The sequence below is a fragment of the Rattus rattus genome, chromosome 10 (assembly GCF_011064425.1).
Source record: "Rattus rattus isolate New Zealand chromosome 10, Rrattus_CSIRO_v1, whole genome shotgun sequence".
NCBI classification, from domain to species: Eukaryota; Metazoa; Chordata; class Mammalia; order Rodentia; family Muridae; genus Rattus; species Rattus rattus.
The window spans coordinates 52,749,977-52,762,702 of NC_046163.1; the positions used below are offsets into that span (position 1 = coordinate 52,749,977).

General features: G+C 38.7%; 2 protein-coding genes across 2 annotated transcripts; both read left to right on the forward strand.

Moving 5' to 3' along the window:
* The first annotated feature begins 521 nt into the window (after window positions 1-521).
* On the forward strand, window positions 522-1,857 carry LOC116911739 (olfactory receptor 11H6-like). Its single transcript, XM_032915719.1, has one exon. The coding sequence runs from the start codon at window positions 522-524 to the stop codon at window positions 1,458-1,460; it is 939 nt and encodes a 312-aa protein (XP_032771610.1). The 3' UTR covers window positions 1,461-1,857.
* Window positions 1,858-10,997: 9,140 nt separating this feature from the next.
* LOC116911730 (olfactory receptor 6N2) lies at window positions 10,998-11,951 on the forward strand. The gene has a single exon (XM_032915711.1). The coding sequence runs from the start codon at window positions 10,998-11,000 to the stop codon at window positions 11,949-11,951; it is 954 nt and encodes a 317-aa protein (XP_032771602.1).
* The last annotated feature ends 775 nt before the right edge of the window (window positions 11,952-12,726 follow it).

The following is a 12,726-nucleotide window of genomic DNA, read 5'->3' on the forward strand; positions in this document are numbered from 1 at the left end:
TTGATGAGAACCGTGATGAATTCCAGAACACCCCCTCTAAGTCTTATCTGCTCAAGGAAGTGAGTATCCTTTTCGTACCATATCCTGGTTATTGAATCCAGTATAGATTAAGGGCCATTATTTCAAAGTATCATGGGGACATTTAACTAGGAATGGTGGGAGGAGAAGAATGAGAGTTTTCCTATTTTTTTTATTTGTTTGTTAGTTTATTGAATTTAGCAAAGCAAAAAGGGAAAAAAATTCTAAGCCTGAGACTGCTGCCATAGTCAACAAAAGTCGTTCTGTGAATTAAAGAACCAGAACTCTATTTGGCCACTGTCACCAACAGATCCTGAGCAAATCACTTCTGACTTCTACTACACAATTCCTGTTTTGTAGATTAGATGAAACAGATTGGATAGAAAAAAAATCTATCATTTCTTGGATCATGAGTTCTACTCCATGGTTTCTGGAAAAATGTTTCAAGAGGTAGAAACATAAAGCTGCTTATTTACGGCCTTTTCCTATCATTCCCAGGAGTCATGGATCATGTTAACTACACCTGGACCCGGACCTTCATCCTTGCTGGTTTCACTACCTCGGGCATTCTGCAACATCTTGCAGTCTTTGGGACCCTGTGCATCTATCTCCTCACAATTGCAGGGAATATCTTCATCATTGTCTTGGTTCAGGCAGATTCGGGGCTGTCCACTCCCATGTACTTCTTTATCAGTGTCCTCTCCTTCCTGGAAATTTGGTACGTCAGCACCTCAGTAGCCACCTTGCTTCATACCCTGCTCCATGGGCATTCACCCATCCCATCGGCTGCGTGCTTCATCCAGCTGTATGTCTTCCACTCCTTGGGCATGACTGAGTGCTACCTGTTAAGTGTCATGGCTCTGGACCGGTACCTTGCTATCTGTCGCCCGCTGCACTACCATGCACTCATGAGCAGACAGGTAAAGATACAGCTAGTTGTGATTACATGGGTGGCTGGCTTTTCAGCTGCCCTGGTGCCTGCAGGTCTCACTGCCAGTTTACCCTACTGTTTGAAAGAGGTAGCCCACTATCTTTGTGACCTGGAACCTGTAATTCGGTTGGCATGTGTGGACACTAGCTGGCATGCTCGGGTTTATATTACAGTAATTGGTATTATCATTACATGCAATCTCGTTTCCATCCTGGGACTCTATGGAGGTATTGTGAAAGCTGTGTTAGGGCTGCCTTCAGCTGCCAGTCGTGCCAAAGCTTTCTCCACATGTTCCTCCCATATCACTGTAGTGACACTGTTCTATGGCTCTGCCTTCATTGTCTATGTAGGGCCACCAGAGATTCGGGCTGAGGGCAGAGACAAGCTTATTGCTTTGGTATATACCTTGTTCACCCCTTTCTTCAACCCTATCATTTATACTCTTCGCAATAAGGAAGTGAAAGTGGCTTTCAAGAGGGTCACACAGAGGATTAAGGGTGTGCTGGGTTGACTGTGAAGTCCTCTAGGTTTATAAGTCACCATTTGAGAATCGCAAGATTTAGCTGGATACTTATCTAAGTCTTTAAGTAATTGTTCCAATAATATGTGAAATTTTCAATTCAAGCAGTTTTCAATTAAGACAAATCAAAAATAATAGAGGAGAAATATTGTCCTTGAACATACCAATGTGGGAGAGGATGAGGACACATTTGAAGAGGAACTGAAAAATGAAGTTTCCCTTTTCCAGGCAGACAGAACTTAGCAAATGAGTTGTGTTAGTTTCTAGAATCTGTGCTAGCTACAGGTTTGCATTTCAGATTGGATTTTTGGAGAAAGATCCAGAAGCTCTTGAATTTAGTTCAAGCTGTGGGAAGAGAACATTTGGCAAATGTTGTGATGGAGACCAGTGAGCTATGAAAACAGAACACAAAGATACATGGAGTTCGGTATTCTTGAGCAACGTTTTGGTGAAAGATGTTGGGAGATGGAGTGGAGGTTTCCTCTAACATGCAAGAGAATGGGATGGGAAACAAATGCACCTAGGCAATTGGTAGTATAAAGAATTATATAATCACTGCCTGCACGCTGAATTCATGCAACCAGGAAACACTGTGGGTGCAGCCTCTTTGTGATGAACTGGCACTTTGAAACATGCGGAGATGTAAAGAAGTAAAGATGCGTTCATCTCCCTCTTCCTGAAGCCTACAAGTCTATTTTGTTTTAAATTTTACAATCTCGTACATACATGTAACTTATTTTAAAGATATCTATTCGCCCTTCTCTCCTCTCCAGTTCTTCCCATCTCCCGATACCACTTTCCTTACAAGATTTATGTGTTTTAATGTTTTATTTTTTTATTTGAATATTTCATACAATGTACTTTGATTTTGTTTCCTTCTACCTCAACTCGTCACTGACCTTCCTCTCCTCTCTACCCCAAATTCCTCTCTCTGTTTCTCTCCTCCCCTCTCTCCTTATGCCTTGCCTCCTTTTGTTTCTTCTCTACACAGCCTATGTGGTCCTGAGAATCTCAAAGAAATGCAGGCTTCCATGAGCCATAGACTTCTATGGACTCACCTTTCCCACGAAATGACCTTCTGATCCATAGTGAATGTGGAGTACCATTGATTTTTCAACTTGCCTAGCATTTTAACAGCTTATGATATTTGTAAAGCTTTGCATTCAATTAATGATAAGATTACCAGCAGTAGCATTCTGACTTCTTTTGTTCATTATATAACAAAAGAACCTGAGTGCTGCATTGAGGAAAGACTGACAAACAGAGGTACTATTGATCTTGTATGATCAATATCTAATATGTTTGCCTCAATTTGAGTAGCATTCACAACTGCCTAGTGACTGGGTCTTAGAAAATTGTATTTTATATAGCTTTACTGAGAAAAAGAATAAACATGTATGACAAACTACTATCTAAATGTTGTGCTTTATACATTTTTCCGTTGGTGTTTATTACCTTCTAAAGAGGTGGCTTGGTTCTATTTTTTATTTCTGAGTTAAGGAGGTTTAAATATATTTACCCTTTTATTTCAGCTTTTTGGAGTTCTCTCTGCCAAATCCACTCATAGAAATTACATGTACATGTGCTTTGTCAGGCAGGATGTGTCAATAAAATCACTAAAAACAAACATTTAAAGATAATACTAAAGCAAAAATAATAGACATCTTGAGTAAGAATAAATCTTTCCTCTGTGCATTTGGGATGCTCTGATTACTTTCCAGACAAACATGTTTTGTCAGAGATTATTCCAAGTCAGGACATTCTCAGAACACTAAGAAGAGAACGTTATTCAAAATAAAATGATATGTACTATTGTGCATGTGGGTGTTGTGTGTGTGTGTGTGTGTGTGTGTGTTTGTGTGTGTGTCTACCTGTGTATGAGCTCTGCATGCATTTCTAGATCTCCAATCTGCAAACCTTAGTTCACCTACAGTCCTTGAACTGAATAATAGATGCCTGTTTCTGTAGATGCATATCTACCAGAACAGAGGCACATGCATCGTTTTCTGTATTGAAAATGGAGAGCTTCGTGTTACAAAGTCAAAGCTGAATACTTATGATAGAGCCTGGAAAACTGACAAGTCAAACATATTTACTATCTGGCTCTTGAAGAAAATTAATTACCTGACTCTTCCAAAAGTATATTCTATTGTGTTACTACCGTCTAGGAAGTCCTGTGAATGCAATTATAATCTGAGAACAAATTATAATCTTAGGGCAAAATCAATATGCTTTTGTGTACTGATACATTGGCCTCCAGTGTGACTTCTCCACTGGCGATTCTGAGTCCTGACATTGAATCCCTCTATATTTTATACCATGCCTTTCTTGGCCCTGTTTAATTATTTTCAGACCTTCTGATATTTTATTTCCTCCTGCCTTTTTGATCCCAGTCCTATGGATATGCAATGTATACAATTAGGGAGAAACACAAAGCTATAAATGGAGTTCAAGTGTAATAAAAATTGGATAACTTTTTCTGATGAATGTTTAATTAGTGACCATGAAGCAAGGAACTAGGGTTCTGTTAAAGTGGTCAATACTTAATCAACAGGTACATCTACAGCTTTTGTGTCAAGGCAGATGAAAAGCCAAATAACATACTTATTAAATTCAAAATTAATATAAAGTAAGTGAAATGCACAAGTAGAGAGATGACAGAATCTAAATTTCAAGACTTTGGAAAATTGATCAAAATTCACAAAATGAACTTTAGTAGAGGGAAGATATGGTTTTATATTTAGTTATCAGATGAAAACACCAAGTATAATTTAACTTTCCAAATAATAAATATATTATCTTTATTAAATATATTGGGTGTATATTTGCCAGATAGAGTACTATGCAATATAAATATAGAATTTAATAGACTCACAAACAGCAGAGATGCTTTCACAAAAAAGTTTGAAATGTAGATATTGAATGAATTAATAGAGATAGGAAGTATTCAGAAACGCACAATACCCTAGAATTTACTCTTGATGAATCTGTCCTAATCTGGATCTGCATTTGACTAATGACTATTGAATATTTGCCTTATATCAAGAAAAGCACTAAACATTACAATATCCAGGGATTAAGAAAAGGTCTGCTTGACTCCTCCCACCCCTCAATATACACATTTGCACAAAATGCTTATATCTAGTATTTTACAGACACAATAAGGCAGTTGTATCAACTCACAGTAATTGTGACAGCATGCTCATGTCCTTCACAAGCCCAATCAAGAGAAAATTCTACTACGTGGGGAGAGAGGCCATGAATTCCTACCACTAGCTAAAGAAATATTGGCAATTGATATCAACTGTAAGTGGGGAGACTCTATTTTCTTTTCTTTTTTTTTAAATTATTTATTCAATTTTACACTCCTGATTTTATTCTCTTCCAGTCCATCCCCTCAGAGTTCCACAGCCCATACCCTAACCCCGCACTCCTCCACCCACCCCACCCCCTCCGTTTCCACAAAGATGTCCCCACCCTACCCACCCAACCAGATCTCTAAAATCCTGGGGCATCCAGTCTCTTGAGGGTTAGGTGCATTTTCTCTGAAAAAACTCAGACCCAGGAGTCCTCTCCTGTATATGTGTTGGAGGCCTCATCTCAGCTGGTGTATGCTGCCTGGTTGGTGATCCAGTGTCTTCGAGATCTCAGGGGTCCAGGTTAACTGAGACTGCTGGTCCTCCTACAGAGTTGCCCTCCTCCTTAGCTTCCCCCAGCTTTTCCCTAATTCAACCAGAGTGATCAGTAGCTTCTGTTCTTTGGTTCAGTGCACATATCTGCATCTGATTATTAGCTGCTTGTTGGGTCTTTTGGAGAGTAGTCATGGTAGGTCCCATTTTGTGAATGCCCCATAGCTTCAGTAATGGTGTCAGATCTTGAGGCTTCCACTTGAGCTGGAACCCACTTGGGGGCTATCGCTGGACCTTCTTTTCCTCAGGCTTTTCTCCATTTCCATCCCTGCATTTCTTTCAGACAGGAAGAATTATGGGTCAGAGCTTTGGCTGTGGGATAGCAACCCTCACTTAATGCCCTGTCTTTCTGCTAGAGGTGGATTCAATAAGTTCCCTCTCCTTACTTTCACCTAGGGTCCCTTGCTTTGTTTGAGTCCTGAGATTTTCTTACTTCCCAGGTCTCTGGCACAATCTAGAGAGTCCTCCCAACCTCCTTCCTCCCGAGGTTGCCTATTTCTTTTCTTTCTGCTGGTCCTCAGGGCTTCAGTCTTTTCCCCACCCAATACCAGATCATATTCCCCTCTTCCATAACCCCCCTACCCCTTCCCTCCCCTGTCCATCCCCCTTCCCCCTTGTGGTTGCTTTCTTCTCTCTCCCAAGTGGAACTGAGGTGTCCTCACTTGGGCCCTTTACTTTGTTGACCTTTTTGAGTTCTATGGACTGTATCTTGAGTATTCTATACTTTTGGGGGGGCTAATATCCATTTATTAGTGAGAACATACCGTGCATGTCCTTTTGGGTCTGTGTTACCTCACTCAGGATGACATTTTCTAGTTCCATCCATTTGCCTGCAAAACTCAGTATGTCTTAATTCATAATACCTGAGTAGTATTCCATTGTGTGAATGAACCACATTTTCTGTATCCATTCTTCTGTTATGGGACATCTGGGTTGTTTCCAGCTTCTTACTATTACAAATAAGGCTGCTATGAACATAGTGGAGCATGTGCCCCTGTAGCATGGGGGAAGATCTTTGGGGTATATTCCCAAGAATGCTATTTCTGGATCTTTAGATATGTCTATTTCCAATTTTCTGTGGAGCCTCCAAATTGATTTCCAGAGTGGTTGTGCCAGTTTGCAATCCCACCAGCAATGGAGGAGTGTTCCTCTTTCTCCACACCCTTGCCAACATGTGTTGTCACCTGAAGTTTTGATCTTAGCCATTCTGAGTGGTGTAAGGTAGAATCACAAGGTCGTTTTGATTTGCATTTCTCTGATCACCAAGGACTTTGAGCATTTCTTTAGGGGCTTCTCAGCCATTTGAGATCCTCTATTTTGAAGTCTCACTTTGGTTCTATATCCCATTTTTGTTTAGATTGTTTGGATTTTGGTACTAAGCTTCTTGAGTGTTTTATATATTTTGGATATTAGCCCTCTATCAGATGTGGGATTAGTCAAGATTTTTCCCCAATCTGTAGGTTGCCGATTTGTCTTATTGACCATGTCCTTTGCCTTACAGAAGCTTTCCAGTTTCATGAGGTCCCTTTACCAATTCTTGATCTTAGAGCGTGGGCCATTGGAGTTCTGTTTAGGAAATTTCTGCCTGTGCCAATGAGTTCAAGGCTCTTTCCTATTTGTTTTTCTATTAAATTGAGTGCATGTGGTTTTATGTTGAGGACCTTGATCCACTTGGACTTGAGCTTTGTGCATGGTAAAATGTGGCTCTATTTCCATTTCACTTAGTGGGTTGACTACACTCTAGTGGAGGGCACAAATCTAGTAGTATATGCAGAATTTACTGCATTTGACTTTTATCCAAAGGACATAAAGTTGGGTATTTGGGTGGTTTTGGGTAAGGGAGTATGGTTCTGGGAGGAGTAAGACAGGCAAATATTATCAAAACATATTGTAGAAATTTTTCAAAGCATAAATACAAAACGAGAAAACAAAAGAAAAAAGTAGGAAAATATTTTGAAATACGTAGAGTCTCTTTTGTTATTTTATCTCATATAGTGACTATGATTACACACTTCTACTAAATAGAATACAGAATTTAAACAAATAAATAACCATCTAAGGATAGATAGTAATAAATACTGTTTGTTCCATTCTATTTATCATTGCCAACACTTTGAGAGGCATGACACAGACATGGTCCCCTTGTTATGTTTTTTTTGAAATGCTGTGTGTTACTCAGGGAATAGTATTGGATGCTCTTCTTTAGTTTCTGTATGATAGGCCTAATAGGTATAACAATACTGTGATGTGATTGTGAATATTGTATTAGCTCATGCATGTCCTGTGCTTGGAGAACTATTTGTTAATCAGCAAAAGCTCAGAAAACAAATATGATATTGGGAAAATTAGGGATCTATACCTATTTTGTATTTCAAAATGGTTAACCATTATCAGTGAGGCTTCTCAGAGAAAGAGAGATATTAGGCAATATTACACTTTCTTTTTGTTATGAAGTCAAACAGGGAAGTGGGAGAGGAAATGAGATGATGGATTTTCTGAAACTACCTCTCAGGGGTGAGTACTCTATTTTCACACATCCTCCAAGGAGCTCAATATAAGCCTTATTTCACTTGCCTTAGGAATTAGGGGTTTCTTGTTAACCTGTGCCCCAAGTGACCTAAAACTTTTTTGTTAACCCTAGGGACCATGGCTGTGGGGATAAGAGTCACGAAGGAGGAGAAAGTATTGCTGTATCCAGCCTTCATCTATTGCACATATGGAGGTAGGCAAGGCTGAAACAGAGGATGTGTCAGGATTGGCCAGATAACTTGGGCTTAACTGTCTGTAAGGATCAGGGATCAAAGAAATGGAATAACGGATTTGAAAGAAGATAGTGTTTTAAGAACAGGGAGTGAGATTCAGGGGAAATATGACTTACATAACTTTTTTAATAAAATCTGGTCTTGCAAAACTTACAGAATCAGATCTAAATAGGCATTGAAGATCATCTTGACCCATTCTTACCAGTTTACACTTCAACTGAAAGATTGTCTACTGTCTACTCTGTGGAGTGTGTGATGATGGAGACAAGGTACTTGCTAGTGTAGACGGTTTAAGGGTCAGGTTTCTGTAGGATTTATAGCTTACATCTTTTTTTTTTTTTTTATTAACTTGAATATTTCTTATATACATTTCGAGTGTTATTCCTTTTCCCCGGTTTCCCAAACATCCCCCTCCCCTCCCCTTCCTTATGGGTGTTCCCCCACCCCTCCCCTATTGCCGCCCTCCCCCCAACTGTCTAGTTCACTGGGGGTTCAGTCTTAGCAGGACCCAGGGCTTCCCCTTCCACTGGTGCTCTTACTAGGATATTCATTGCTACCTATGAGGTCAGAGTCCAGGTTCAGTCCATGTATAGTCTTTAGGTAGTGGCTTAGTCCCTGGAAGCTCTGGTTGCTTGGCATTGTTGTACATATGGGGTCTCAAGCCCCTTCAATATAGCTTACATCTTATGAGCTCTTACAGCTCTCAGGCACGGATGTTTTTGGAAAGATTTCACTTAAAGAAAGCCTTACTCATTTTTTTCTGAAAGTATTATGCATTTTTGGTATAATAATTTAGGATTCAGAGGTCTTCAGAATAGTTCTGAAAGTATCTAATACTTACTAGACATTCATTGACATGAATATATAGTTGGATTTATATAAGGTCATTTGTAGAGAGAAGGAAAATTATCTAACAATTCTTTAGAAAACAGATAACCAATTATATATTTTTAAATTTGTCTAGGTTGGAGGTACTAAAAAACAGGTCTTTAAACATCGTGGAATTTTGTTTGAATATATTTATCTTGGGATGCTGAGTGGATACAGATGGAAAGGTTTATAGAAAAATAAGAATGTGAGAAAACTGAATCTATGCTTTTCATTGTCATCATTCACTGGGAATATGCATTCATTACTGAAGTGTTATGTATTTGCTCTCAAGGATCTCCCCAATTTGTACGGAAGATAGACTTATAAAAGTAGCAACTCTATGCTAATTGGGCATTATGAATGTTATGATGATATAGAAGAAGGAATAAATACCTTTCTCTAGGAAAACAAAAATGTTTCATTAAAGAGTTAACATTTTACTTAATTGTGAGAGAGGAAAGAGGAAGGTTCCAGAAGAAGGAAAAGGGTGAGAGTTAAACCAGAGACTACTGGTCAAGAGGGGTTAAGGTTCCTATAATGCAATGAAGCATGAATTACTGTTTTGACATCCATTTTTTGGTTATTGGAGAGGTAAATGTACAGTTTCTTTACGAGAGAAAAAGAATCCCTTAAGCAGAAATTGTGATGCATAGATTTAACATTTTAAAATATCAAATTTGAAAGTTTATCTCTACAGGAGGGTTTTGTGCTGGGAAGGATTGGATTAGAGTGAGTGAAATATGTCAAAGGGAAGGGGTCTTGTATGCTAATGGCTTAATTCGTTTGATTAAATAATTTTTACTTAATACCTCTAATGTGATGACCATTATTCTGAGGGTTAAGGTGAAAAAGATGAAAAGAGATAGCAGGTTTTTACTATGATGACTGGAATTAAATTATCCTTATGTAATACAGTATGATTAGTGATAGGCACAGAGACAGATTCTGGCTACCATTTTTACCCAGATAAGGTAATACTGTGATCTGTCCTCTCTTGTTCCTCTTTTGTTCTTTCCCTCTTTCTATTTCGCTTCCTCCCTTTACTCTCACATCCTTCCCTTTCTTTTGTATATTGTTCATATTATGCTTGAAATCAATAAGAATGTCCAGAGCATTTTTTGATGGATTTTCTGCAAGCTATCTATTCTTTATCTGTGTTATCTTGTTAGTTTTCTTAAATACAGAGATTTTACCTATTGGTACTTTATCATTCTTAATTTTAAATGCCCATTCCATTACTAAACGTGTTGTTCATTCATCTTACTTTCCTTTTAGGGGTACCCACAAGACCCCGTTTTTCTTCTATCTCTGAAGTTCTTCACATAAGAGCTACATTTCAGCTGTGTTGATGATCTGTCTACAACTGATTGTAACACTCTTTTGTAATGATTCCTTAGTAGCACCTTGCTTATTTTGAGATAGGTCCTAGGTCACTGGGTGGATTTCACAGGGCCCTTTGCAGGTATTTTGCAGCCCATGAAAGATAGTATTTGTCTATAGTGTTTCTTTCCCTCTGCCATTGATTCTTACTTTGATTAGACAAGTTGACTTAATGCTGTCCTTTTCTGAAAAATCCCCTTTCAATAATCCTGCTCTGATAAACATCCTCTTCCTGTCACTCCATTATGTTTTTATGTGTCTCAGCTTATAGTGAGTAAAGTGACAGACACACGCAGCAACCTGTGGTGAAGTGGCTGTGTGGGTTCTGCTGTCATCGATTGTACCTTGTGTTTTGTATTCCTTAGTCCAGAGATATATTTGTTCAATGAATATTTATAGATTTGAGGTGGACAACAAGAAAAACACTTGTACCAATAGTGTATACTAACTGATCATTTTAGGCTGGCTGAGAGAAAGACTATGGATTATCTAGAAAAAAATAATGTTTTGAGAAGATCACATAGCTTAGAAATGAGCAATATGGAATTCAGAAATTAAAAGTTTCATGCTATGAGATAGCAAGGTGTCCCAATCTTTCCAACTTTGTTAGTGTTCATTGTATAAAATAGGTGCCTTTCCCACTTGACACATTTGGAATCAGAGCTAGCTGTTATTTTTACTTAGTATTAATAACATTAGCATTAATGACAGTAATTTAGATGTGCTACCTTTCAATTTATAATGAATAACAATAAATAAGGCTCTGATATAGATTGATAATCTTTCTAATTTGATTCTTCAACATTCCTTGACCTCTTCAGCCTCTCATGGATCAACACAACTTCTCAAGCCTGACTGAGTTTGTGCTCCTCGGTTTCCCCAATGTGGAACACATTGGGGGCTGCCTTTTTGTCTTGCTGCTGTTGGCATACCTGTTCACTATTGGTGGCAATATGCTCATCTTCCTAGTCATCCGTCTGGATGCAGCCCTCCACAAACCCATGTATCACTTTGTCAGTGTTCTCTCTTTCTTGGAATTATGGTATACAGCCACCACCATCCCTAAAATGCTAGCTAATCTTCTCAGTGAGAAGAAGGCTATTTCTTTTGCAGGATGCCTCCTCCAGACCTACTTTTTCCATTCCCTTGGGGCTTCTGAATGCTATCTTCTTACAGCCATGGCCTATGACCGATACCTGGCCATCTGCCGACCCCTCCACTACCCTTCAATTATGACTACAGCACTCTGTGTAAAGATGGCTGCTGGCTGCTGGACTTGTGGTTTCCTGTGTCCTATTTCTGAGGTCATCCTTGTCTCTCAGCTCCCTTTCTGTAACTACAATGAAATCCCACACATTTTCTGTGATTTTCCACCTCTTTTGAGCCTGGCCTGCAAAGACACATCTACTAATGTACTGGTGGACTTTGCCGTCAATGCCTTCATCATCCTTGTCACTTTCCTTTTTATCATGGCCTCTTACGGGAGAATCATTGGTGCTGTGCTGAAGATAAAAACAGCAGCAGGAAGAAGAAAGGCCTTCTCTACATGTGCCTCACACCTCATTGTGGTGCTCATCTTTTTTGGCAGCATCATCTTCATGTATGTTCGGCTAAAGAAGAGCTACTCATTGACTCTTGACCGCACTTTAGCTGTAGTCTACTCTGTGTTAACACCTCTGGCTAATCCCATTATCTATAGTCTTCGAAACAAGGAACTCATTCAGGCCATCAAGAGGACCTTCTTCAAGAAGGTGGAGAAAGCTAGTCCAACTCATCATTGACTTTGTACAAAGGTGCTCTCTGGCCTGAATGTTCGCTTCTTGAATGTTCTATGTATATTTGAACTGGCCTCAATCAATATTGCTCCCTTATTACTCAAGTTCTGGGTTTCATATCCTTTCTCTTGAGCAAAAAACTTATTTGTTTGCTCATCCAGTGTTCTCAGAATTAAGAAAATTCAGTATCTTAATTCATATTTTTACACATGTAAACTCCCTTCTTACACATTTCTGACATTTTTTGTCTCCCCTTTTCCAACTAAATGGCCTAATGCTTCTCTCTTCTTCCCTTTTGTTCACTTTCAAGCCATCCCCTGTGGATTTATTCCAGACCTTCCAAGAAACATTTTGCCAAAGATATTACTGATGCAAATCCATCAGACCTGTCTCGTCCTCCATTCTGTACATCTTAACACACATGTTTATTTTACTTCTTAAGAATGTTTGTCTCAACTTTGATGATATCAATATATTCTAACTTCCTTATTTCTTTAATAAGCCCTTTTTAGTATATTTTATTTTATATAATGGTGTCTCTATAATCTCATTTATTCTTACAGTGTCAAATGTTTCTTAGCAATGCTAAGATAATTTAAAATGTAGATGCCTATGTCTGATATCTCTTTTGAGTTCTAGACTTTGTAAGAGATGACTCATTTCCTTGTCTAGATATCTTCCGGGAAATTAAATCTTGACATTCGAAAAATAAAATGTTTACAATCTCAACCTTAGATACTTGATGCCTTTACATGTCTGTGTTAGTAATATAAAATTTAAG